This window comes from Emys orbicularis, chromosome 18 (assembly GCF_028017835.1).
Source record: "Emys orbicularis isolate rEmyOrb1 chromosome 18, rEmyOrb1.hap1, whole genome shotgun sequence".
In the NCBI taxonomy this organism is placed as follows: domain Eukaryota; kingdom Metazoa; phylum Chordata; order Testudines; family Emydidae; genus Emys; species Emys orbicularis.
Genome location: NC_088700.1, coordinates 5,447,931 through 5,473,674, shown reverse-complemented (window position 1 = coordinate 5,473,674; position 25,744 = coordinate 5,447,931). Strand labels below are relative to the sequence as shown.

Below are 25,744 nucleotides of genomic sequence, written 5' to 3'. Positions count from 1 at the left end.
GTTCACTATGTTGGTCACATTATTTTTGTTTCATTCTCCCTTCCTTACCCCTTTCCTTTGTCTACCTTCATGCTTTGCACTTGTCTAATTGATATTGTTAGCTCTGCAGGGCAGGGGCTGGGGATAACATTTTCAAACCCACCTAAGTGACTTAGGAGTCTCAGTCTATGGGATGTAGGACCCTATGTCACTTTTGAAAATGGGATGTAGGTTCCTGAATTACTTAGGCACTTTGCCCTGGGTCTTTTTCCCTCAGTCTCAGTGGAGTTGCATGCAAAGTTCTGGCACTGTATAAATGTTTATGAATAAATACTTGAAACTCTCTTTCCATCTGCAAGGGACTTGTCTCTCTTTCCAACATTGTTACTAATTTGTTTTTCAGTGTAGTCCTCTGGATTTGGGTGGACCACAGATGTAACAGCTGTAAGAGCCATTCACTGATGGCTTCCCAGCACTGCTCAACTTACCTTGGCCAACACTTATGATTCCAGCAAATGTTTGCTGCTTTTTAGACCCTTGATGCTCTGTTTGAGCTCCCTCCCCAGGGACGGGAAAAAAACCCGTTCAAGCCCAGCCAGATGAAGAAATTGTTCTTATTCTCTGTTAAAAATTGAGAACTTCCAAGGAAATTTTGTTTTGATACTTATTGTCAAAGGTCTATTAACTGAGCAGGAGCTTGCCAAGATCTGAAATACTTAATAGCCAAATGTCCAGACACAGAGCACCAGCTTGGAAACTATGGAACGAAAAACACAGTGTTCTAGCAAAACAGAGAGAGATCGAAAATGATTCTCATGAGGAGAGGAGAAAGCTTTCCTATGTTGCGGGGTGTGTGTGTGTGTCCCTCATCTTGCTCCCATTGAGGTCAATGGAAGTTTGGCCACTGACTTCAGTGGGGGTGGGAGGAGCAACAGAGACTTGTTTAAGTATCTTCCCAGAAAGTCGGGTAATGAATCTGAAGATTCCACTCAGTTCCGCTCTAGATACATGTAGCCTGCAATATAAACACATAGAGAGATTCATTTCCTCCCTACCAGTGTTCTCTGTCTGATCTCCTAGGGTAGACGTACCATCCCAGACTGTATAGCATGGTACAATAAACCTCTGCATGGGTTTTCAGTAGCGCTTGAATCCAGAACCTTCAGCACCACCTGTAGTGCTTGGAACTCTAGGAGTAACTCCATCATGTGGTAGTGATAGTAGGCTATTATATTCTAATGGACTAGCCACTTGAGGGGCATATGACACACACAGTTCTAATGTGGCCCAGCGGTGCAATCAGTGAGAAATCTTATTATAGGGCACTTACTGTTTTGTACACTACTTGGATGAAGCAGGCTCACTGCTGGCTTTTTTTACCTCATGGCAGGAGACAGTAGGCCTGGTTCTCGAGTCTTTTGACGTCAGCTCTACATTGTTATCGTTGAACTCAATAAGCCCAAAGACTGCTAGATGCATGTCACAGTTATCTTGCTAAATCCCTAAAAGCATACGGTGTGAAATTATTGAGCTAGCTCTTGCTCTCCCATCTTGTCTGGCAAGGGAAATCCTTTTGCCAGCAGACGAGTGGTCCTTCGTTGTTGTACCTAGAACCCCTCTGCTTCACACCAATTTCATTGTAGCTGGTTTCAGAGTAGCAGCCGTGTAAGTTTGTATCCGCAAAAAGAACAGGAGGGTGCCACAAGTACTCCTGTTCTTATTGTAGCTTGTGTAGAGGCTTAAATCCATGTGCAAGAGACCCAAAGCATTTGCCAAATGTTGCTTCTTGCTTATCTATATGTACAGGGAAATATGAACACAGCATCCTCACCCGCCGATCACTCAGCCGGCTCCCTTTAGCACTCTCTGTCCTTTCCCACAGGTCACTGACGTAGGTCTGAGAATCTTTTCCTCCACAGGCTTTGCCATCTGGAACAACCTTTCTGTTCCTCAGCACCTCATCAACTCTCCGTCTCTTTCCAATTCTCAGCTGATACATTTTTGTCTCCATGGCTGATGCCTCTCTCTGTTATTGGCCTTTTGACCAAATATTTAGTTTATTTGTCCATTATTGCACCGCCTGCTGTAATGAATACCATATTGTCCTTTATTACTGTCTTTTGGGATTGAGCCTCCATAAATGACTGCACAGAATAAATCTGTGTAGCCTCCAAGTGGACCGTGTGCATAGGCATGTTACGCCCTTATATTTCAGAGGGAGCTGGGTGTATTTCCTTGTGATAAAGCACCAGCTTATGCAGCACATCTTTATTGACAGGGAAACAAAGAAGGAGCTGGGGCTCCTCAGTACCTCTTCTGTTGGAGGTGAAAGAGTGAAGAACCCTTTGCTGTTAAAAACGCTTCTTAAATTCCAGTGCAAACACAGCTAGAGTTGCATTCTGCTCACAGTTTTTTGTACAATGGCTCTGAGGTTAAGCTACGCAAGCTCTGTATCTGTCGCAGGGCTCGGCTATCTCGTTACAGCAGCTGTTCTTCTTTCAGCTGTGGTAAGTGACCAATCGTCTAATTAAACACTGTAAAACTTTTCCTGTGCTAAGAAAATACTTACAAGGGTCGTGTTCTCCTGCGTGGCTTTAAACTTTCGTAAAAGGCTTCCCTAACTAAGCTATGCAGCCTGTGGAGTGGAAACTGTAAGAGGGCACTGTTTGAAATATCCATTTGATGACAGGGTTCAGTTTAGATCTGGATTCAGCAGCTAACTTGCCGTATTGCTTTCTAGTCTGCAGCCTTTTGTATTTCTGCCTTGTGAGCGGAGCATAAATTTTATTTTTGTCCATTAACTGCTGTGAACTTTCCTCTTTGTCGAAGTACTGGATGTTTATGATGTAATATTATTTCTTTCTTCTCCGCCTTTATTAGTTTATAGTACTCAGGGGCCTGCTAGGCCTGCCCTGGTAGAGGGACACAGGCCCTTCCTTTAATCTAAAATACATCAGGATTGGTTTATTGCTTTTTAATATTGCTATCCTGAATTCTTTCTAGTTGTAGCCATAGAACTTTATTGTCTCAAAAGAAGTGATAACACATTGTCAGTGAATGGCAAGTTCGAATTGCAAAGTTTGCTAGGGACAGGGTAGTTTGAAGGGAGTCAACAGCCGTCAGGAGTAGTGACTTATTAGTGTAATTCCTAGAAGCCACAAAAAAGCGTTGGGAGTGAATAGTGCATCATAATATCATAGAAGCATAGCCATTAGGGATGTAGAAGTCCTGTTAGGTCACCTATCCACCTCCCTGCCAATGTCAGATTGTCCTCTGTCATGGTTTTCCCAGCCTAGCAATGATGGGACTCCCAGCGTTGGCCTGTGAGAGACTAATAGATCACACATGTTATAGGGAAATATAACAGTGACTTTGCAAACCACGTAAAATATATAGATGAAAGGAAAATATATATATATTCCCTGGAGCCTTCCAACTTATGGAACGTTTATATAAAGGAACGGATAGAAAGGGAACTTCCGTGTCTTTTGCCTACACCCTTCCTACACAAAGAAATGACTAATCAGCAGAGAAGAAAGAACGGCAAAGCTGCATGGATAGGGAGAAAGTAATCAGATAACAGGAAATAGAGGCAAAAAGAGGCTAGGAAGGAAGTCAGGAAATGGAGGTGGGTGGACATGGAAAGTAATAAAGGTCAGGAAGGATTTTCTTAGATGATTTCAGTGCGAGAGCCAATGGAAACTTCCCAATCGTTGTTTGGAACCGCAGTAATTAGGAGTCCAGAAGCAGTCTTAGTTTAACAAGAGCTTCATTGTACTGGGCAAGCCTAAGAGAATTCTCTGTTTCATTTCCCTCTCCCAGCCTGTCAGCATGGTGGAACACGCTGAATTTCTGAAGGCTGGAAAGGAGCCAGGCCTACAGATCTGGCGGATTGAGAAATTTGATTTGGTTCCTGTGCCAAAAAACCTGTATGGAGACTTCTTCACTGGAGATGCTTATCTGGTTCTGAACACGGTCAAACAGCGGAGTGGGAACCTGCAGTATGACCTGCATTTCTGGTTAGGTAAGGTCCGAGGGGCTTGTCTCTGTCTTAATGGAAACTGGCAGTTCTTCCAACTCCTGGAGCTAAACCCGGGAAGGTGAAAGTTCTTACACTGTGTTCCTCTCGCTGGTCCAGGACTCTTGGGTAAACCTGTACTGCCACAAGGGAAAAGAAGGCAAAAGTGGCACTGTTAAGGTCATGTAATTTTATATTTCCATAGCGCCTCTCATCCCAAAGTGTTTCACACTTTCTCTGAACACTGCACTACTGACATGCAGCCACCTCTGGGGTGGAGGGCAGCAACTAATCATTGCCCTGCACAACCACAAGAAGGGAAAATGTTGTTCAGACTCTACAACGAACCCTTACACTTTTGTAAAGTGCCACAGGGTCTTTAATGCCCACATGGAGCAGACGGGACCTCAGTTGAGCTCTCATACAAAACACGCAGCTCTGCGGTGCGGTAAAGTGGAGTAGCCTGCTAACGATCAATGGGGTTCTATACTAGTTCAGTGTGTTGTCATATCTATGTTGTAGCAATGCCAGATCTCCTGAGAGAGGGATTCTCAAGGGTTCCTGACAGTCTGCAGAGCCAGGCTGCCAATGCACTAGTGCCCCCTAAGGGTCTGCTAGATTGCCTGACTTTTGGGCAGACTGAATGCATCTTCTTGCCAAGTCAGCTGGGTAGGCTGTCAGTGGTAGGAGCGCCTAGCTCTTATCCGGAGCTTTTCATCTGTAGATCTCAAAGCGCTTTACAAAGGAGGTCAGTGTTGCTTAAGCTGTTTTACAGATGGAGAAACTGAGACTCAGTCCCTACCTGGCTGTAATCAAATACCTGTCAGTAGAGGTTTTCCAGGAAACTAGCCCTCCAAGGAATTGTTTGCACAGGGTGAAACAGCTGGATGAGACGGCAGAGGCCCTGCATTCACTCTGCGGTGTCTTCCTTTGATTTCTAGGGGATTTCTGTAGTCAGGATGAAAGCGGTGCAGCTGCCATATTCACTGTCCAGATGGACGATTATCTTCACGGGAAGGCTATCCAGAATCGGGAGGTGCAAGGGCACGAGTCTTCAACTTTCCTGGGATACTTCAAATCTGGCCTGAAGTACAAAGTATGTATTTGCTGGACATCCAGCCTAGCAGGTCTGAATCTGAGTAGAAAGGTTTCCCAGCCTGTCCACGTCACCGAGGAGAAGTAAGGATTGCCCTCTTGTCGATCACAGGGAATAAATTCCTCACCAGCTGTTTTCAATGACAGGGAACAGAACAGCAACTCGTAGTAAGAGAGCCCGGGCTGGATTCAATGAGACAGAAATGAAAGCCCCAGGCAATTGGAGGGATTGCAGTTTTGTTTTCTTGGAAGAAGGGAGCTGCCCCAAGGTGTCTGCAGCTGATTTGGGAAATAGAAATCTGAGTTAATGGCAGATGCCTGGCCCTGTGCATTGATTGTGCCCTTCCCCATCTACTCAACTAGCTGTGGCCTTTACAGTGTCTCTATTTCTATGCCCACCACATTTCCTCTGCTAGTTCTCTTGGCATCGATCATCGGTAGTATTACGGGAAGGTGGGGGAAAGCATTGGGGAATCATTCTTCCATAGTGGTGCAAAATGGTGGGATAGGAGGGGGTGGAATTAGATTGTCCAGACATAGTCATCCACATTAGCTATCCACTGGCACAAGCAAAGCAACATTACCCCAGACTCTTCCACAGTTGGCTATTTTTTTCCTTGTCTAGGATTTTCCTACAATTTTTTTATTTGCTTATTCGTAATCCTAGTATTTTCCATTCCTTTCTCATTTTAATTTGGTTTCACTTTTTGGAGAATGACTGAAACCTACTGCCTAAATTGTCCAAGAATAGAATAGAAGCTTCTGCCAGATACAGACCTTTAATCTGTGGATGTATCATTTTTGAAAGTGTTTTAAATCTCACCTTGGACAAATGCAGTGAAAAGGACAGGTAGCAAAAAAGTGAGTTTTCTCTTACTGCGTGTTGTATGGAGAGTGAAAGAATGTGTGAGAGGCAGTTGTCCAGAGACAGACTGCTCAAAGGGAGGCAGCTGTTGTAGTGGTTAGAGCAATAGGCTGGGTGGTCAGGAAGTGCGAGTACTATTCCCAGCTCGGCACTGATATGGTCTTTGTCACTTCCTCGTTTGAATTCACTTTGTTTTCTGTTCACTCTTTCTCTTAGCAGCCGTGAGAGTGAAAGATGGAGTCTGGGTAGCCGGGAGTAAGCGAAGGGGCATGTTACTCTAATACACCCAGTGCAATAAAAAGGCCAACATAGACCAGGCTTCCTCCACTTCCCGCTCACCCCCTTTATATTCATATTCAGAGGCTTGCTCTGCACAGCTTGGGTGTGTCCCAGGATCCCTTGCATCTGTTTCCCTGGGTATGCTGGAGAAGTTGCTCCGGGGATTGGCATGATGATTGATGTAGTGATCTGTACAGACAGAGACTCGGGACTAGCTTGCCCTCTGAGGCAGCTGTGGGTGACCCCTTGCCCTTGGGAGGTGAGAGCCTCTGGCACAGACACAACAACTTCAGACTCTCAGTTCCTTCAGAGCAAGCATGTGAGTAGGAGTTACCTTCTTCTTTGTTCTTCTAGACTGGTGGAGTTGCTTCTGGCTTCAAGCATGTGGTTCCCAATGAGGTGACTGTCCAAAGAGTCCTTCAGATCAAAGGCAGACGAGTGGTTCGAGCTACTGAGGTCCCTGTGAGCTGGGACAGTTTCAACAACGGAGATTGTTTCATCCTTGATCTGGGCAGTGTAAGTCTGCTAGTTAAACACACGTTCGGCGAATCTTTGGGGAATGGGAGATGTCTTGGTGGGCCATTTGTTTTTCTTCCTAGTCTGTGTTAAGCTGTGCGAGGCTCCCCCAGATCACCAGTGATTTCACAAACTGCACAGCCGATCTATTAACTCTCCTATTGCCACGGTGGAAAGTGAACTGTATTTTCCTGGTCTGATGAGCTGTGGGACTCCAGCCCCCTAGATCCAGGCTTCCCAACCCCTCACCAACTGCTGCTGCAGGCTGCCCCTTCCTACCGGCATGAAAAGGCCCTAATGCACCGCTGCTGCTTAGCTCAGGCCTGTTAACCCAGCCATTGGTGTGTTCTTTGCATTATGCTGCCTAAAGAAGCCTCATGTTCCTGGGATGGGGCTCTCTGAAATGCCATACTCTTTGTCTGTGCCCTGCAGGACATCCACCAGTGGTGCGGCTCCAAGAGCAATCGGTTTGAGCGGCTGAAGGCCACCCAGGTGGCTAAGGGGATCCGGGATAATGAGCGGAGTGGCCGTGGCAAAGTCTACGTCATGGAGGAAGGGTCAGAGCGGGAGCAAATGCTGCAGGTCACTTTCTTTGTATTTCACTGAACGTCACAGCAAAGTCCTCTCTGTGCAATCAGCTGCTGGGGTGATGAGTGTGGCGTGTGGATGAAAGGACGGCCTGCACGCACATGTGCAGTACAGACTGTGTGTGTTGATACACAATAGCAGCAGGAGAAGCGCCGTCGAATGGCTACAGCACAGGCTTATGAGTCACAATATCTAGGTCTAACTCTGGCCTTGCCACTGACTTGCTGTGTGGCTTTGGACAAATTGTATAGCCTGTCTGTGCCTCAGTTTCCCCATCTGTTTCCCGCATCATAGTGTAAGAATTAATGAATGTGAGTGAAGTGCTTTGAGATCCTCAGAGGGAGGGGGCTATTCATGTTTCTGCTGGCCATTCTCTTGTGCAAGGGACAGAAAACAGTGGGTGTTGAGCCCAGTTTGGAGATCGGAACAGATCAGTTTTGATGTAGTTGACCTACATTTTCTCTTGTGTGTTTTTGTGGTCAAAGCATCTGGGGAGCAGAAATTCTCTTGGATCAACACACATAGCTAGCAGATTGTTTTCCTGTCTCTCAGGTTCTGGGACCTAAGCCCGATCTGCCAGAAGGAGTCGCTGATGACCTCAAAGCTGACGCATCCAATAGAAAGCTGGCTAAGCTGTATAAGGTAACAAGAAGCAGATGGCTCCTGACAGAGGAACCCTGCAAAGGGTGGAATCATAGACTCATTGAAATGTAGGGCTGGAAGGGACCTTGAGAGTCCAGCCCCCTGTGCTAAGACAGGATCAAGTAAACCCATCGCTGAAAGGTGTTTGTCTAACTTGTTCTAACTAGACAGAGCTGGAGCGGAGCAGAGGCGCTCTGATTCTCACTCGTGTCGCTAGCTATGAAGTGTTAGCAAAGAAAGTTTATGCAAGACCATCTAAGTAGCCACCATTGCTTTATTGCCTTGCCCAGGCCTTACTGACTCCCATGTGACAGCTGGAATGGTCAGGAATGGAGGTGAAATGTCACACATGCCAGCCTGCTGGGAGAGCTTGCAGTCGCTGTCCATGAGAGAAGGAAGTAATGTGAAATGAATCAGCCTAGCAGCTGTATGTAGTGGGGGAAGTGTCCTGTCAGGGAGCTGTCAGGAATGAACTAGAATCAAGGAGCTTGGGACCCAACTCTGTTAACTCCTCTGCCCCTGTCGTGCAGGCTGGCTCGACAGCTAATATATATGGAGATCTACCTATCTCATAGAGCTGGAAGGGACCCTGAAAACTCATCAAGTCCAGCCCCCTGCCTTCACTAGCAGGACCAAGTACTGAATTTGTCCCAGATCCCTAAGTGGCCCCCTCAAGGATTGAACTCACAACCCTGGGTTTAGCAGGCCAATGCTCAAACCACTGAGCTATCCCTAGCTAGCCACAGTGTGTGCAACAGCAGGGCAGACTGGCCCACAGGGACCTGCCAGTGTCCCTCAGCCCTGCCCTGGAGCGATCACTTCAAGGGGCGAGAAGGAAGTTTAGTGTCCGTGGCCATTCAATCCACTGACGGGTGATTTAGTAAACAAGTATGGACGTGGTTTTGTGATGTCAACACTTGTCCATTAGTAACTCTAGAGTCTGAGTCCACCAAACGCATTTGATGTGGACCAGCAAACCCACCAGTGGCTTTTCCTCAGTATAGTCATCGGGATGCCGAAATAGCCCTTTCCAGTCCTTGGGGCACAGGGCAGTTCTGCTGACAAGGCCCTTTTGGCTGCATTTGCACTGAGGACATTGGAAAGATGTGCTACCATTTCTCTAGTCTCCTAGGAAGCTGCAGTGGTGGGAGAAATCCCTGAAATCCTTGGGGCAGACCACCCCTTTGTATCACCTCACTGCTGTGCCAAGAACATCACGTTTGAAGGACAGGAGGCGTGAAGGAAACCAGTGCACCCAAGTCATGATGTCCGCCTCCAACTGCTACATGTAGCTGTGGAACGTTGAGAGGAGAAGGACTCCAGGTTCTTCCACAAAGTGTCTCTGAACTGATCCTTGTGTTGCATTATCCCAGGTCTCCAATGGTGCAGGGAACATGGCTGTCTCTCTGGTGGCAGACGAGAATCCGTTCTCCCAGGCCGCACTGGACTCCAACGACTGCTTCATTCTGGACCATGGCTCTGATGGGAAAATCTTCATTTGGAAAGGTACCCTGGGGAGGGAGGAGAAGTAGATAAAGGCAGCTGTGCGCGGGATCTATATTCGATTCTTGGTCCCAGCTTCCTGCGAGTAGGGGGTGGGGAGGGAGTGCATGGTGCCGGTCAATTACAGCTTCTCCAGGGAATTAAGGAACAGAACACGGGCTCAGAAGGGCATCTCGGGAGACTTAGCAGAAAAAGTTAAGAAGTTCTGAGTGGAAGGGAAGATCATTTAAGTTCACGGATACCCGTGCAGGGATCTTTGTGTAGGGCGCCCTGGCAGGGATGCGGGTCTGCATGTGGCAGTGGGGACGCTCATGTGGAAATGGTTCCCCCATTAGCTATGCCAATCTCCTCTCTCCCTCTGCGCGATCCTGATGCCTGAGCACCAGGGGAGGGTGTCTTGCTGACTGTCCCTCTCTTGGAGCTTGCAAGGCAGGGTGTAGCCAGTGCAGGATCTCCGGCCCGTCAGAGCATTACAAATGTTTGACGTGGCTTTGGATCATGGATGACTGGGATGGTGCAAGGGGGAGGGGGTTTAGACTGTGTCACTGGGCCATATGCTACAGTACTTGGCACATACAATTATAGAGTCATAGAGTTCAAGGCCAGAAGGAACCAGGAGCCCTCTAGTCTGACCTGTACATCACAGGCCACCAACACCGTCCACCCACCTCCACACGCAGACCAGCCACCAGAATCAGACCAAAGTATTACTGCCGTCAGGAGACTAAACTAGCCTGTGCCACAGCCAGAGGACAGGAGGGACCGAGGAGTTCCAGTGCCCGAGGCCCCCAGAAATGGCAGAGAATTGATTTAATGAGCTATTCCAGGTGATCCTAATCATTCACTACATCACAGATGGTTGTTGTTTTCTCCGTGGAGCCCTACTGCAGTGCAGCAGTGAAAGGGGTTTAACTTGTGGACTGGGTGACTCGCTTTCCCCTCTGGGCATGAAGGAAATCAGGGGGAGTGTTTTGTTTTTACATCAGAGTGTGTTATTTAACAATCATCAACACTGCCCTTTTTGTTCTTATTAAAGGCAAGAAGGCCAACTCCGAAGAGAAGAAGGCAGCCCTGAAAACTGCCTCCGAGTTCATCTCCAAGATGCAGTATCCCAAACATACCCAGGTAAGCAGCGCTGGCGGGGGCTTGGGTGGCTGCACGCCCTGCCCTCGGGCTGACGCTCAGACACCATTGAGGGTGTACCTCAAACACTCCTCAGCCAGACACCTGGGGTGGTGGTTCAGTCTGTCTGAGGGCCAGCAGGAGAAACAGAGAGAAACTGCCCAGGAAGGACTCAGAACGACTCCCGTTGGGCATGAAGAGGTGCTGACTAACCTGTCCCTAGGGGATGACTTGCCCCATGGCTTCTCCAGCATTTTCTTAAGAGAGATTCCTCCTCTCCCAGCCCCACTGTACGGTGGTAACCAGTGGAACACGCTCTTGAGGTCCATGGTTTTATTGCGGTAGCACAGACTTTCCAGGTATATCTGTGCTTAAAACAGGCTTGAACAGACATGGGCTGGGTGCAAACTAATGCTTCGCAGCCAGTGGTCACTTTGCTGGTGGAAACGCTGTGAGAGCCAAGCAGTGGGTGTGTAGAACAGTACCTCTCTCCTGGGGATAGTGGGAGGGAATGATTGCCAAGTCTCCCCTTATGGGGCCAGTGAGACCTGCGGGCACCTCAGAGGCTGCGAGTTTGCGACTTATCAGTTCAGGGCTGCCCCAGGATTGCTCTTTGTGGCTGAATCCCTCCCTGGGGCATCTGCTGTGGAGTCGCCCTAGGGATTTATATGGCCTCGTGTCATCCTGAAGCCAATGCCCGTGTTACAGCTGGGATTGGCTAGAACTGCAGCTCAGCCAGGCTCAGGGCAAGACTCCCCCTGATGGGCCGGCTCCCTCATTTCAGGTCCAAGTCCTGCCCGAGAGCGGCGAGACCCCCTTGTTCAAGCAGTTCTTCAAGAACTGGCGGGACAGAGACCAGACGGAGGGGCTAGGCACAGCCTACATCTCCAGCAACATCGCCCAGGTCGAGAAGGTGCCCTTCGACGCCGCCACGCTGCACAACTCCACAGCCATGGCTGCCCAGCATGGCATGGAGGACGATGGCTCTGGCAAGAAACAGGTAGGGGGGTGACGCGGAGAGAGAATGGCGGCACCAGCACCTGCAGGGGCCAGTTTGTGTCCCCTCTTGATTCTTCCATTATCTGCCTCCTGGCAGGGGAGGGTGACGGTCTGGGAGTGCATTAGGGGCAGGGGGACTGCCCAAGGGAGCGTCTCCCCTCTCCACCTGGACGCCTGGGTTTGTGCAAAGAAGCCATGCTGTGGTTGTGCTCAGAAGGGCTAAACGCTGAGGCCTCCTCTTCTCTCTGCTGTGCAATCCCAGTTCTGAGCTGAAAAGAGGTCCTGGCCAATGCTTGCTCCTTTGGAAATCTGGGGGGCCAGCAGGGCTGAAAGTTCAGCCCAAGTGTAAGGGGACTGGTGCCCCTTACTACCATTCAGTGGGGGTGTTTTGGTTGGCTAGCTCCCAGCACTAAAAGGGGAGGGGTCGATGGGAAATCAGGACACTGAGACTGACAGTCCCCAGGAACAATGGTGAGAGGCCAATGCTCCAGATCAGCCTGATTGACAGGGCGGGCAGGCTAATCAGAGAATCAGGAGGCCAGGGGGGTCCCGTCCTCCGTGTGAGCTGGAATTGCCTGGGTCAGACAGAGTGGGGCCGAGCTAAGGAGAGAGCAGGGGCCCGAGCTAAGTTGCTGGAAGCAGAGCTGCAGCCCCAAAGCCAGAGCACAGCCCAGAGAGAGCAGACCTGCCCTGGGAGCAGAGCTGCAGCACCCAGAGCCAGAGGGGCCAGACAAGCAGCCAGGAAGCAGGTCAGAGCTGGGAGCAGAGTCACAGAAGCAGCCTGCAGAGCCGACCTGTCCTGGGGGCAGAGCTGTAGCAACCAGAGCCCCAGAGGCCAGAGAAGCAGCCCAGGGAGCTGGAGGCAGCGCAGCAGCAGCCGTGCTGAGGCCGAGTGGAGCTGGAGCTGGGGCTGGAGCAGTCCGGAGCCGGGTGCGGTGAGCAGCTGGGGAGAGGGAGGGGGACCCTGGGCAGAGGGCCCAGCACAGGGAGATGCCTCAGCCAAAAGGCTCTGCAGGCCAGACTTGGAGGGGGATCATAACCCCGACCGGGCAGGGGCGACGCTGGGAAAAAGGGTCCTGCCACCTAGAGCCTGAGAGTGTGTGGCCACCGCCAGAGCAAGTGTCCAACCCGCAGCGTCTCTGCAGCACAGCCAGGGCCTGAGAAGGAGCCTGGGACCTACAAGGAACAGACTGTGAACTGCCCTGACATTCCAGAGACACTGTTTGTGATGTCCCCTGCCACAGAGCAGGGTGATGGGTTTTCCTTTACACTTTCCCTTTTTCCTTATTCTTTTTTAAAAGTAATTGTTAATTAAACAACTTGTATTTGCTTTAAATTGTATGAAATGATCAGTGGAGGTGCCCAGTGCAGAGAGAGTACCCCGGAGTGGGGACACCCTAGCCCCTGTCCTGGGTGACCACAGCAGGGTTGGGGGTTGAGCCCCCCAGGAATCCTGGGCCCAGCCTTGTCAGGGTTTACGAGGACTCTGCCAGACAGGAGAGTGGAAGGGGAGTCCTCAAGGGCAGGGAGGCCTCTGGGTAAAGGAAGTGGGAGCGAGGACTCGGATCCTTTCTCTAGCCCACTTCACCGGGGTAGTGCAGAAGCCAGGAAAGTTCCCCACAATAGCGGGCCCATTCCCCCGCTTACACAAGGTTGCCCTAGGCTGGAGAAACTCTTGGGTACCACCAAGCCAGCAAGAAGACTTGTCACCCAGCCCACAGGCACCCGGCCCCTGACTCACATTTACCCCCAGGGCTCTGAGCCTTTTGGTGCACCTGGCCCAGGTTTGGGGTTTGTAACCCAACCAGGCAAGTTTTGCCTTGATTCCGGGCCTCTCTGGAAAGGTTTTGCACAAGGCTGTGTGTCACTGGCTGTGGGAGGGGCTCGTTGTTTTACCACCTTTCCCCAGCAGGTGGCACTGCAGGGCCATGGCTTGTAGGAGGTTGAATATGTGAAGTAAACAAAAAAAAAAGTCCTTTGTTAATGTAGCACAGTTTGTTCTGTTCTCACATTTTGTGGTTTGGGGTATTTCCTCTCCCCCTTCTTGCTGCTGGTTTTGTAGATCTGGAGAATAGAAGGCTCTGCTAAAGTGCCCGTGAATCCTTCGCTGTATGGCCAGTTCTACGGAGGGGACAGCTACATTATCTTGTACGACTACAAGCACAGTGGAAAAACGGGACAGATTATCTACACTTGGTAAGAGGGATTTTCTGGAGAGGAGCCAAAAAGCCAATGCCCTGCACTGTAACTGCATGGGACTGGAGTCCACTGCTGTGAGATCATATCATTACGGGCTGCCGCTTACCCCAGGAGCCAACCAGAATTAGATTTCTCCCTGGAGAGGCTCCCCCTGCAGGCCAAATGTTAGTAGGGGGATGGAGGGCCAGAAGGGGTCAGTGCAAAAAGGAATCAGGCACACAGTGATTGGGCCCTCCGGGCAGTCCCCAGTGGAGCCGAGAAAGCATCAGCCACAGCCAGGGGAGGAGAGCTCTCTCATGTGGCTTACGTACATCATCATGGGCTGTGTAGCTGAAATCTTAAGGGAGTGTTCAGAGTGTGGGAGTTGAGTGCGTGGCTCCTGCTAACAGCCACCGCAGCTGTGTTGTTAAATCAGCTACCACAGGGTTGGGCACAATGGAAGAATGTGGATACTTAGAAAACCCTGCTCACCTTGAAAAGGTATCGATCTCCCTGTTTAAACATTCCACTCTCTGTATGTTAGCGGATTCCCCTCCATACCTACAGTGAAATGCTGTGCAAGTTGGTTAACAACCAGGAGTCCCTGGCCTTTTCCTGACCTCTCTAGGGCTTAGGAAATTTCACTGTGACCTGAGGACAAGGCTGTTAGATTTTGTTCTGTGTTTTTCAGGCAGGGTGCAGATTCCTCCCAGGATGAGATTACAACCTCCGCATTCCTCAGTGTCCAGCTGGACGAAGAGCTGGGAGGCAGCCCCGTGCAGGTAGATAAAACCACTGCTTCTGTAACTAATGACATGTGTGCCTTTGCCATGGCAAGCCAGTTACCTGCACCCCTCTCCGGTGAGAGACACCGTCCTTCTGCGCCTCACTGTTAATAATGCTCAGGGATGAATAAACTTCGCATCATGACAGTTGGTGCAAAGTGTCGGGAGCTGACACTGCTTGCTGGCAGGGAGGAGAGGAAAAACCTTGGATATATTTAGCTTCCCTTTCCGTAGGCCGCTGTACTGATCTGAAGTGCAAACTTCCAGAGTCCACGTAGACATCTGTTTTGGTTCTTGGCTGTATTTAAAAATCAAAGCGCAAGGGAAAAGAAATGTGAGTGAGAGGAGAGCCTCTGGCACCAGAGGGTAAATGCAGGCGGGAGAAAGAGGCAAAGAGCTCCCAAGAGCCGAATAAATTTTCCAGGGTTTCTAAGCTGGGTCCACAGTGAGGTTGACCTGTCCAGAAGGGCCATATCTTTAGGAGATGGCACAAAGGCTCAAGGCAGCATCTCTCTCATATAGCTATAAATTTGGCCTTTCTGTAGTATGTAGGTGCTGTTCGAGGGTTATAAAAGGCAGTGCAGGCAGCGTAAGATTTGATAAACCTTTTCTCTACTGCCCCCCAAGAGTGAAAGGCCTGAGGGGCTCAGGGAAGTGACTGTTTTGCAGCAGGAAGCTTAAACATGCAGTTTGTTTGTCTTTAAAGGGGAAAAAAGTGTGTAACTCATCAGATCCCTGAGCGTGTGGTTCGTAGATTTCTCGTGACTCTAAAGGAGAGGTGGGGACTGAAATCCCATGATGGTTTCAGGATCCTCCTGAAGCAAATGTCACATCTGTGGTGAGGGTCGGTTTCCCCTTATGATACTGGATGGCAACAGGCCTGTTTGCACATTCATTTCCCCGTGCAGTTCTCTGCCGCCAGACCTCAGCTATGGTGCAGCAGCCTTTGCACACCCTGCCCTGCCAGAGCTGCTTGGAAGAGGCTTTATGCCAAGCGAAACCAGGAGCCCAACCCATGGACTAGTAAAAGTTATTGACTCAGCCCTTGCCAGCTTTGCTTCCTGTTATGATTAGCTGAGTTCCTGTTAGTGTCTTCTCCAGTTGCGGTGCCAGAAGCCACCTTTTCAGGTGGTTTCTGCAGTGTGACAAGGGACTTTTATAGCTGCATCTACATCAGGTGGCCCCGGCCCCACGCAACGGACTTGACAAAGAATAGTAAAGATGAGGTGGCTGTTCAGCTGCTTAGCCAGAAGGCACCGAACACTCTTTACACTAGTGTTTATTGCTGCTAGTTGGGTCAGGCTGCCGCATGTGGGGTCCCTGCTATGCAATTTTGAGGGCCTAATTTACCCCCAGACCAGTTTCTGTGTGAGAAGCAGTGATTTGGTTCCCTGCTCCCAGCGGGGGCATGCTCTGAGGGAGAAAAGGAGCAGCCTATTTGGGAATCCCTGGTTGCTCTGCATCATCTCATATGTGACTCTGAGTTTCCTTCCCCCCAGAAACGAGTGGTGCAGGGAAAAGAGCCAGCTCATCTGATGAGCATGTTTGGCAAGAAACCTTTGATTGTCTACAAGGGTGGAACCTCCAGGGATGGAGGCCAGACGGCACCAGCCTCAACACGGCTGTTTCAGGTCCGGTCCAGCACCTCCGGAGCCACCAGAGCCGTGGAGGTACGTGATGGGAAAGCCAGCTAACCCCGAACATTGGGTTCACAGATAGCAGTTGGAATGTAAGTTCTTGTCACATCACGTTCCCTCTGAGAGCAGAGGCAAGGCCAGATTAAACTTTCTGGCGGACTTGTGCTAAATTGAAACAAACTTCGGAGTCTAGATAAGCTATCAAGAGCTTCCCCTTTTCCCATGGGTAAGTAGTAATAATCACCCTGTTCCCAGGAGTTTATTAATACCATTTTATGCTGTTAAGAGCTTTTCTTCAAAGTTCCCAAAGGACTTTGCATATGAATATAAAGTGAGACTTTCACCCGCCGTTGAAGAGCATCAGCTTTTGGGGTGGGAGGCAGCAGTTGGTTTAACAGCACACAACAATGGTACTTAACAGCTAAAGGCAGGAAGTGACAAGTATCTTGTCTCCAAATAGAATTTGAGCCAGGACTTGGGTTCATCCCCCTATTCTTGCAAAAAAAAAAAAAAAATCCTGCTCATTAGTCATAAATACATGGTGTCTCCAGCCGCCTCCTAGCTCCATGCTAGGGTATTGGTTCATTACTGACCCAGGGGGAAAATGCCAACTCCAGAATCACCAATGCCAGCAGCATGGAGTTTGTTCTATGGAGGTCTCCCCTCTGAGTACTTAAGTATCCTGCTGTCGTTAGTGAGATTTGGCAAGATCCCAGCCCTACCTATTCTGGCTGCAGGTCATCACACGCCCACACACATACACGCCCTCACACACCTGTTTAATCTTCTCATGCTTGTTATAGAATCTTTCCGCTTCAGCAACTTGACTGCAACTGGCAGCGTAATGTTATCCCCGAGTCATTGGTGTTTGTATGGTGGATGGTTAAAGTTTGTTCAGCAGTGCTGGGGGGCGCTGATCATAGTCCTTATATAACTATCAGTGGCAAAAGTACCGACCCGTTTGATAGCTATGGTGCTGTTGCTTTCCAGCTGGATGCTGTTGCCAGTGAACTGAACTCCAACGATGCGTTTGTCCTGAAAACTCCCTCCACTGCTTACCTTTGGGTTGGCCAAGCAGCCAGCGACACCGAGCTATCTGGGGCACAAGAGCTGCTGAAGATTCTGGGAGCTCGCCCAGTACAAATTGCTGAGGGAAGCGAGCCAGGTGAGGGAGGCCTGGCTGGGCCTCGCAGATTCCTTACATTGTAGCTGCAATTTCTTGCTCTCCTTGGCAGTTGCCCAATGGGTATTTACTTGGGGCTTCCCACATCAAGGCCAATCAAAGAGGTGACCAGCGGTTGCGCCTCTGGGAAGCTCATTCTTCTAGGCTCTGCACTGAAAGAGATAAGGGTATGTCATACAGGGGGGAGTCCAGCCACTCAGCAGGAGGTATTCAGGTTAAGAGGCCTCCGGCTTATCTGGGAGAGGTAATGGGAGTAGGAGCGGTTTTAAAATCGTACACACCCGAAAGAGGGAAGGTTGCTCTGGGGACCCATTGAGCACCCATTGTAAGTTATCAGGTCACTTTAGCAGGCAGGCACCTAAATATTTGTTTCACCCCATCTCCACGCATCTCACTGCTGCTAGAGACTGATTCCCCTCCTGCTGCCTTTGGTAGCCACTAGGGGAAGAGTCACGGTTGGAGCCGATTCTAAACAGCCAGAGAACAATCAGGGGACAAAGTCAACCCCACCCCTTCCCTGAGATACAAAGATTCTAGCCTCCTGACTACCTGATCAAGGGTCAAGCAGGAAGCTGGGGATATCATGTGCTCTGATTCTGCTGTACTTCATGATGCTTCCCTGTCTGTGGCATTGCCCTCCCACGTCAAGGATCCCGTGCGACTCCCGAGGCTGCTTTAGCGTCATCGCCACGTGCGGCTGCTTCCCTCACAGATGTATTCAGGAGCAGATGTGCCACTGAAGCAGCACCATTGCATAAGTCACTGGAGTTCATGATCAGACTGCGTAGTCCCTTGCAGTCTGCGGGTGGGCAAGGGGTGTACCTTTGATGTCCCAGTGTTTTGGATAAAGCACGTTATAGGGAGCACAGGAGGTGTCCTTTCCTGTCCCCCTGCCACTGCAGCCCCAAGGCTGGGCACAGTCTGGTGCATTGCCCAGGCACGGAATGGCTACTCCAAAGCACCTTCTTTACACTCATGTGTAGCGGCCACTGGGGATTTTTGTTATAGGCATAAGAGCAAACACCTGGCCGTACTGTGTGCATGAGCAGTATGTGCCTCTGTCCAGCCAGGTCTCAGACAAGCAGAGGGGATTAGCGAGGTCCCAGGATGGGTAGCCCCCCCAGTGGCGTGACGTCGGGTGTACATGGAAGGAGTGTCAGCATACCCTTCTCTCTTGCAGATAGCTTCTGGGAAGCTCTGGGTGGAAAAGCAGCGTATCGCACCTCCCCCCGGCTGAAGGACAGGAAGATGGACGTTAACCCCCCTCGCTTCTTTGCCTGCTCAAACAAGAGCGGACGCTTCATTGTGAGTGTGTGATGGACTAAGAGGCGGCGTTTCATAAAGAAACAAGCCTCCAGCTGCCATGACTGGGGAAACCCATCTCAGCCAGGCAGTAGGGTACAGTTCTGCCTCCCAGGCCGCTCCCCAACAAACACACAGGGGGCTCCTCCCCATGGGTCTCTGCAGAAGGAGCGTGTTAGCGCTACCCTGCTGCAAAGAAAGCAGCCAGCTCTACAGCCTTGTTCTCACTACACCGAATCCCTGCAGCAGCGAGCTAGGTCTCCTTTGCCTGAGGCTAGCAGGCAGGCTATTTGGCTTTAACTCCAGCACTTGCTGAGTGACAGGGGTTAGGATTAGGAGTATGGGGTGTGTGAATGACTAAGCAGCACCAGAGCCTAAACTCTATTGTTTACCGGGGTGAACTGTGAATGAACTTTGCACCTTGTCACCACCAGAGCACCCCTTTGGGCCATGATGCAGCATTGCCGGGCTTCTTCTCTAGTGCTGCATCCCCGTCATCTGTTATCCTGGGCTGTAGCAGTCTCCAGCTTCCATGGCCTGGCCCTCTGGGCTGGTTTTCTCTCAGTTCAGCGCCCTCTGGGGTAACAGGAAAAAATCAAAGCCGAACGCTCTGTATGCCAGGCCTTCAGCCCCCATCTGGGACTAATCTGTCTTTTGCCTCTTTAAATCCTGATGCTTGTGCTTCCTCTTGTTGCCCGATCCTTTTGAATAGTCAATAGTACGTGTAGTGATGGCCAGTTGATCCGAAGGCAATAGGGTTCTTGTCCCAGAATCAGGTGACGCAGAACTAAAACCAATGAGTTCAATAGCTTGTAGGGACCCTTTAGGCATATGGCAAGGACACGCCCACTCAGGGCAAAGCCAAGCCTTAGAGAATTGTATTAAAATAAGGACTAAAGTCAGAAAAGCTCCAAGCCACATAAACAGATAAGAATATTACAATACTGGGGATGTCTCTGGTATCATTCTTTGCATAAACTCTTAGATTTGCATGACGACACCCTTCCTGAAGGCCCTGGTGGTAAGAGACAAAGGACCAGCGCTGTCGCTGGCATGCCAAATGCGTCTGATGGTCCAGATTTCTCAATGCCCAAGACTGGTGGTAGAGAACAAGAGTAGAAGGGACAAATGGTGGAATGCCGACAATGGTGGGAAAAGCTCCTTTTTACATGGTAATTTGCCCTGTTATAGGGTCTGAACCTCATCATGAATATTCATGCGAAGGCTTAGCCTTCCATGCCCAAATCTAACTTCCTCACCCTCACAATATTGGGGTTACTTATCCTATAGGTTAACATATTAATACATATTAATACCATTTAACTCATTATATTAGTCACCTCTTGCCCAAGCAGATTTGCAGTTATCACTTCCATGAGCTTGCCGTTGCCATTTACCGTTAGGTTTCAACTCCTGCTATTAAGCAAACTATTCCTAGTTCCCCAAAACTAGGCAGGCTCACTACTTAAGGGCACAGGACCCAGGAAGGCGTGACCATGTGTCCTGCCTTGTCCTTGCTCTAGGGCTGGGCCAGGCAGCCCTGGCCTGGCAGCTGGGGGCTGCCCAGGGGCTGGTTTTGGGGGAGGGTTTTTTCCTGACTCCTGATCCCACAGGCCTTTCTCAGCCCCTGGAGCCGACGTGGTTCCCGGGGAGCGTCTACACCTAGCCGGGCCCTTGGCCTGGTTTTAAGCCGGACGGTCCATTTTTCCATGGGTTTGACCCCTGTCCAGTACTGAGACAAAAACCGCACGTGGGTTGGTGTGGGCTCACTTTGAAGAGGGCAAAGCTCCCTCCCCACTGGCGGGACCTTGCCCCAGACATTTTTGGGACGGAGCCGGGGCTGGGGGGGAGGTGTCACACGATCCACCCTGCCTTGTAACCCCAGCCCTGCAGGAGCTGGGCTGGTGGAGTCCGTGCTGCGTTGTGAACCTGGGCTCACACTTGCTGGGCGTGGGTCGCTCAGCCAGGCTAATGTACCCACGCTGCACCATGCAGCCCTCGGGGCTGGGATTTGAGCTCCATCCGCACTGCCAAATGACAGGGCTTGGACCAAAATGACAGTGGGACCCGAGCTCTGACCCATCCCCCTAGCAGGGTCCTAGGATTCGGGTCCTGAATGCTTGTTGACCTGAGGCTGATTTGTGGGTGGATGGAAGGGGAATCGGAGCCAGCACAGGGATTTGTCTGAGGTCACACAATGAGGCAGTAGCAGAGTTAGAAACAGAACCCAGGAGAAGGACCTCGGAGTCCTGGTTGATCGCAGGATGACTATGAGTCGGCAATGTGACGTGGCCGTGAAAAAAGCTAATGCGGTCTTGGGATGCATTAGGCGAGGTATTTCTAGGGGATAAGGAGGTGCTGCTTCCGTTATACAAGGCACTGGTGAGACCTCATTTGGAATACTGTGTGCAGTTCTGGTCTCCCATGTTTAAAAAGGATGAACTCAAAGTGGAACGGATACAGAGAAGGGCCACTAGGATGATCTGAGGAATGGAAAACCTGTCGTATGAAAGGAGACTCGAGGAGCTCGGTTTGTTTACCCTAACCAAAAGGAGGCTGAGGGGGGATATGATTGCTCTCTTTAAATATATCAGAGGGATAAATACCAGGGAGGGAGAGGAATTATTTCAGCTCAGTACTAATGTGGACACGAGAACAAATGGATATAAACTGGCCGTCGGGAAGTTTAGGCTTGAAATTAGACGACGGTTTCTAACCGTCAGAGGGGTGAAATTCTGGAACAGCCTTCCAAGGGAAACAGTGGGGGCGAAAGACCTCTCTGGCTTTAAGATTAAGCTCGATAAGTTTATGGAGGGGATGGTTTGATGGGATAACGTGATTTTAGTCAATAGGTCAATAACGTGCCATCGCTGGTAATTAGTATCAATGGTCAATGTGGGTCTGGCTGGAGAATCTTGCCCGCATGCTCGGGGTTCTGCTGATCGCCATATTTGGGGTCGGGAAGGAATTTTCCTCCAGGGTAGATTGGCAGAGGCCCTGGAGGTTTTTCGCCTTCCTCCGCAGCATGGGGCAGGGGTCGCTTGCTGGAGGATTCTCTGCGACTTGAAGTCTTTAAATCATGATTTGGGGACTTCAACAGCTGAGTCAAGGGAGAGAATTATTCCAGGAGTGGGTGGGTCAGCTTTTGTGGCCTGCATCATGCGGGAGGTCAGACTAGATGATCATAATGGTCCCTTCTGACCTTAAAGTCTATGAGTCTATGAGTCTAAAATCGAAGCGTTACTATTAGGCCATTTATCAGTGGTCACGGGCTTACTCTACCTGACTATACTCATGAAAACTTGCTTAAACTACTGTCTGACAGGATACAGGCCTGTAGTTTCCTGGTGTTACAGCAAAAGCTATGCTAGCCCTATGGGCTACTCTCTCTCACTGGGAGAGAAGGGGAACTTACCTTCTCTTCTCGGCTCCAGCCCAGGGACCCTGTGTTGGGCAGCTAAGGGCTGCTCATTCCAATCCACTGCCACTTCCCTGGGCTGCTCCTGCCTTTTCCCTCTTTGTCCGTGTCCCTCACAAGGCTGCAGACTCCACTATTCCCACGCAGAGCTCTGTCTCCTCATGCAACTTCTTCCCAACCGGCTACCAAGGCGCTTCCTAAGGCCCTTCCCAGCTTCGATGGCAGCAGCTGGGCTGTATTTCAGGCAGGCAGGTAGCCTTTTTCTCTCCCTTTCTGTTTCCTTAAAACAGGAGCCCACCCTCCCCCCAAGCTCTCCTTGGAGCTGGAGTGGTGATTTAGGCCAGCTGTAGGGCCTTAGCCAGCTTCTCCTTCAGCTGACACCTTGCCCCCAATTAGATCTCAAGTTTGCAGGATTCAGCAGGCAGGTGGGCCAGGCTTCTCCTGCCAGGTCTCCCCTGCTATGTGCGAGGAGGCAGCATATATGCTGATCCCCTTCCCAAAGCTCATCCCAATTGGCTGGGAGAGAGGGGAGCATTGCCTCGCCCACTCTGCAGGGCCCCTGGTCCCAGACCCTTAAAGAGACAGTAATGGGTTTTCTTCCCAAATTCTATTTATTCCCAGGATCTCTTCCTGTCTTCCAATATGTCCTAGGTCCTGGCACACCTCTTCTTATGTGATATGTCCATTATTGGAGGTTTGTAACCATGGTAGCCCATTCTGTATGATCCTCCACTAATCTCTTTGTGGATGAATACACCTTTTGATCCACCCAGGATACCACATTGTCCAGCCAAGATCATCTTCTGCCTTGTGTTCTTCTGCCATCAACTTTCCCTTGCAGTGTCTGCAAGCATGCATCTCGCCCCCGAACCTCTTAAAATGTGCCCTACAAATCCCAGTCCATCTTAATTGGTTATGTGGGCTATCCATGATATTTTCAGAATTCTTCCATAACACCCTAATTTGAAGGATTGTAGTTTCTTTATTATTTGGCTGTTTGAATGTCCATGTTTCACAGCCATACTTTAACACAGATCGAATGTACGTTTTTACACCTCAGAGGTCCCAAAATCTTAAAGGGCCAGGCCGCGTGACTGGGGTGGGCTGACGCTTAGGCTCCACTGCCCGTAAGGGGACAGACTGTACCATCACACACCTCATTCCCCAGTGGTAATAGTGCCTCCATGAACTGGTTTCCCCATGTGACACAAAATGATACAAATTTGTGTGGCTCCCCCTGAAGGATCTGATCCCCCTCTAACCTCATTCTTTCAGATTGAAGAGGTTCCTGGAGAGCTAACCCAAGATGACCTTGCTACAGATGATGTTATGATCCTTGACACATGGGACCAGGTACCTCCGAATATATTTATTAGGAGGGAAGCAAAGAGAGGATATTGCATATGGGCCATATGGCTTTAGGCTGAGAGACTGACAGTCACAATAATTAGAAATGGAAAAGATCATGGAATGCACCCCCCTACGACCTTGGTACCAAGTCACCCAACAGAGGATGGATCAGATATTAAATTACATTCATTTTAACCCAAGGATTGAGGGTGGCGTTGGGCTCCTGCCACTTCCTTTGGTCAGATGATGGACCAAAGGCGATAGGCTATGGTGGATCCCAGCATAGTCTGTCATCTCGCTCAGACTGTAAGCTCGTGAGGGGTTGCTCTCTTGCCTTGTCTGTATATGACTGAGCATGTTGTCAGCATTCAACAAATAATTATATCGGCTACTGGTTTCTTAAGGAAAAAAGACGGCTCCTCGGTTGCCTTGCTCCGGTCAACCGAAAGGCAGTCTGGAGAGGGGCATGCTATAGCTGTTCAATGTAAAGATGCAGTTCAAACACCAGCTCATTCTCCCATGTATCAGATTAGTATCTAATTGTTCCCACGTTGGAGACTTATTACTGGCCAAAAGTTCTCTCTTAAACTTCGCCAGCAGTAGTATTCACTTTGTTTACTGGGATGAGTAATTCAGTCAAAGTAGCATGGATTTATTCTAGTTCTGTATCATGCTCCCTGAGACATTTTTCAGACTTCGCTTTCACTTCAGATAGAGGCTGACGCTGTTGGTTTGATTTTTAATCTGTAGGTCTTTGTCTGGATTGGAAATGAGGCTAATGAAGAGGAAAAGACTGAGGCCATGACATCAGGTAACAATCACATGCCCCTCTCCTAAATAACTCTTCTCTGTTGATCCTCACCTCCAGTTTGATCACTTGGAGTAGAGGGTTGAACGTTTTGAAAAACAGGGGTCTTCATGACAGCAGAAAATGGACAGACTAGTACATTTACAAGGAGTCACTGGGGAAGACTTAGGAGTCTGGAAGGATCCCTGTAGCTCTGCCTCAGGAGCTACTGGTTGTCAGACATACTGTACTCAGCTTCCAGCAGTGAAAAGATAACCCTTAGGAGAAATGAATGATTTTACTTACAACAACCCATCACTTTCTGTCTCCGCTGCCTTCCCTTTAAGCCGTACACCTAAATGCACAGCTGAGCAGTACAGTGGGTAAACAACTGTTCTTAATGGAAGGTTAAATTCCTAATGGGAGTGAAGTGATCACTTTGTGTCTGACAGGCTAGGATGGTGCTTTGCTGTTTAAATAGTAATATTCATTAGGGGGGCAGTCATGTAAATCACATGTGAAAAGAGCAGTTTATATCCCTGATTGAACCCTGCCAGCTGCATTGAAAGCAGCTCCTGGGACAGGCTGCCAGTAGACCTAGATAAAACCCCACTAGCGGCATCACCTATTTAAAAAAACATTTTAGAAACTAGAGCCAGCCTGACATTATGCCTCTGTTTTGCATTTAGCTTTCCCAGAGCCTCTTTCTCTGATTGCTGCATACAGAGATGTTGTGATTTTATGGGCTCTTCTTACTTGTGTATTTGCAGCTAAAAGGTACATTGAGACTGATCCTGCCAACCGAGATAAGAGAACTACTATCGCGATCATCAAGCAAGGATTCGAACCTCCCACCTTCTCTGGCTGGTTCCTGGGCTGGGATGACGATTACTGGACTGTTGATCCTCTCGAGAGGGCAATGGCAGAGCTGGCTGCCTAAGTAAAGAGGATCCTTTTTTAAATAGAGCAAGTTTGGTGCCTTCAATGCCTACAGAGCTACGTCCTCCTGCAGGAGACACATTAATGTGGCAACTGTTTTTAATAGCCCACTAGCTGTGCAATAATTAAAGAAATTCAGGATGAGTCCTATCACTCTACCCGCTGCTTTGAACATGGTATTTAATACAATAAAGCTTACATGGAACGTGCGAACACTAACAATGTTCCTGGTTGTTTTGTTTCAGCTACTTGGAAGAAAACTGGGTTAAACAGAAATTGTATAGCAGCGTTGGTCTAAACTTTGGACTATCTTGAAATAGAGACTTAAAAAACCCCAAACTATCTTCCTTGTGCCACTGTCACAAACACATTAGCTGCCACCTCTGAGGTTCCCCTGTTGGTGCAGATCTGTTACTAATGTTTTATTATTGCACTAAACTAGCCAATGATTGGGAAGCAAATTACGGCTTTTTTTTTCGTTTTTTTTTTTATTCCAGTGCTTCTAAGTGTGTGGAAAAGGACTGAATTGGGAGGAATATATTACGGAATGCAGCAATAA

The 25,744-nt window shown here is 49.5% G+C and overlaps 1 protein-coding gene across 2 annotated transcripts; it reads left to right on the top strand.

Moving 5' to 3' along the window:
* The first annotated feature begins 3,801 nt into the window (after window positions 1-3,801).
* GSN (gelsolin) lies at window positions 3,802-25,401 on the top strand. 2 transcript variants are annotated; one of them, XM_065418879.1, is made up of 16 exons: window positions 3,802-4,003; window positions 4,939-5,093; window positions 6,591-6,752; window positions 7,185-7,334; window positions 7,893-7,982; window positions 9,356-9,488; window positions 10,522-10,610; window positions 11,392-11,607; window positions 13,669-13,802; window positions 14,476-14,566; window positions 16,069-16,239; window positions 17,197-17,371; window positions 18,570-18,694; window positions 23,385-23,462; window positions 24,210-24,270; window positions 25,017-25,401. In XM_065418879.1, the coding sequence occupies exons 1-16, from the start codon at window positions 3,811-3,813 to the stop codon at window positions 25,184-25,186; spliced, it is 2,193 nt and encodes a 730-aa protein (XP_065274951.1). In that variant the 5' UTR covers window positions 3,802-3,810; the 3' UTR covers window positions 25,187-25,401. The 2 variants fall into 2 exon arrangements, with proteins under 2 accessions (XP_065274951.1, XP_065274949.1); XM_065418877.1 differs by lacking the exon at window positions 3,802-4,003 and having other exon boundaries at window positions 4,981-5,093.
* The last annotated feature ends 343 nt before the right edge of the window (window positions 25,402-25,744 follow it).

Excerpts from the sequence above, each read along its gene's own strand:
- GSN (XM_065418879.1), top strand. The coding sequence starts at position 3,811 with ATGGTGGAACACGCTGAATTTCTGAAGGCTGGAAAGGAGCCAGGCCTA. Across the intron at positions 6,753-7,184 it reads TCATCCTTGATCTGGGCAGT|GACATCCACCAGTGGTGCGG; the intron begins GTAAGTCTGCTA and ends TGTGCCCTGCAG. Across the intron at positions 13,803-14,475 it reads GGACAGATTATCTACACTTG|GCAGGGTGCAGATTCCTCCC; the intron begins GTAAGAGGGATT and ends TGTGTTTTTCAG.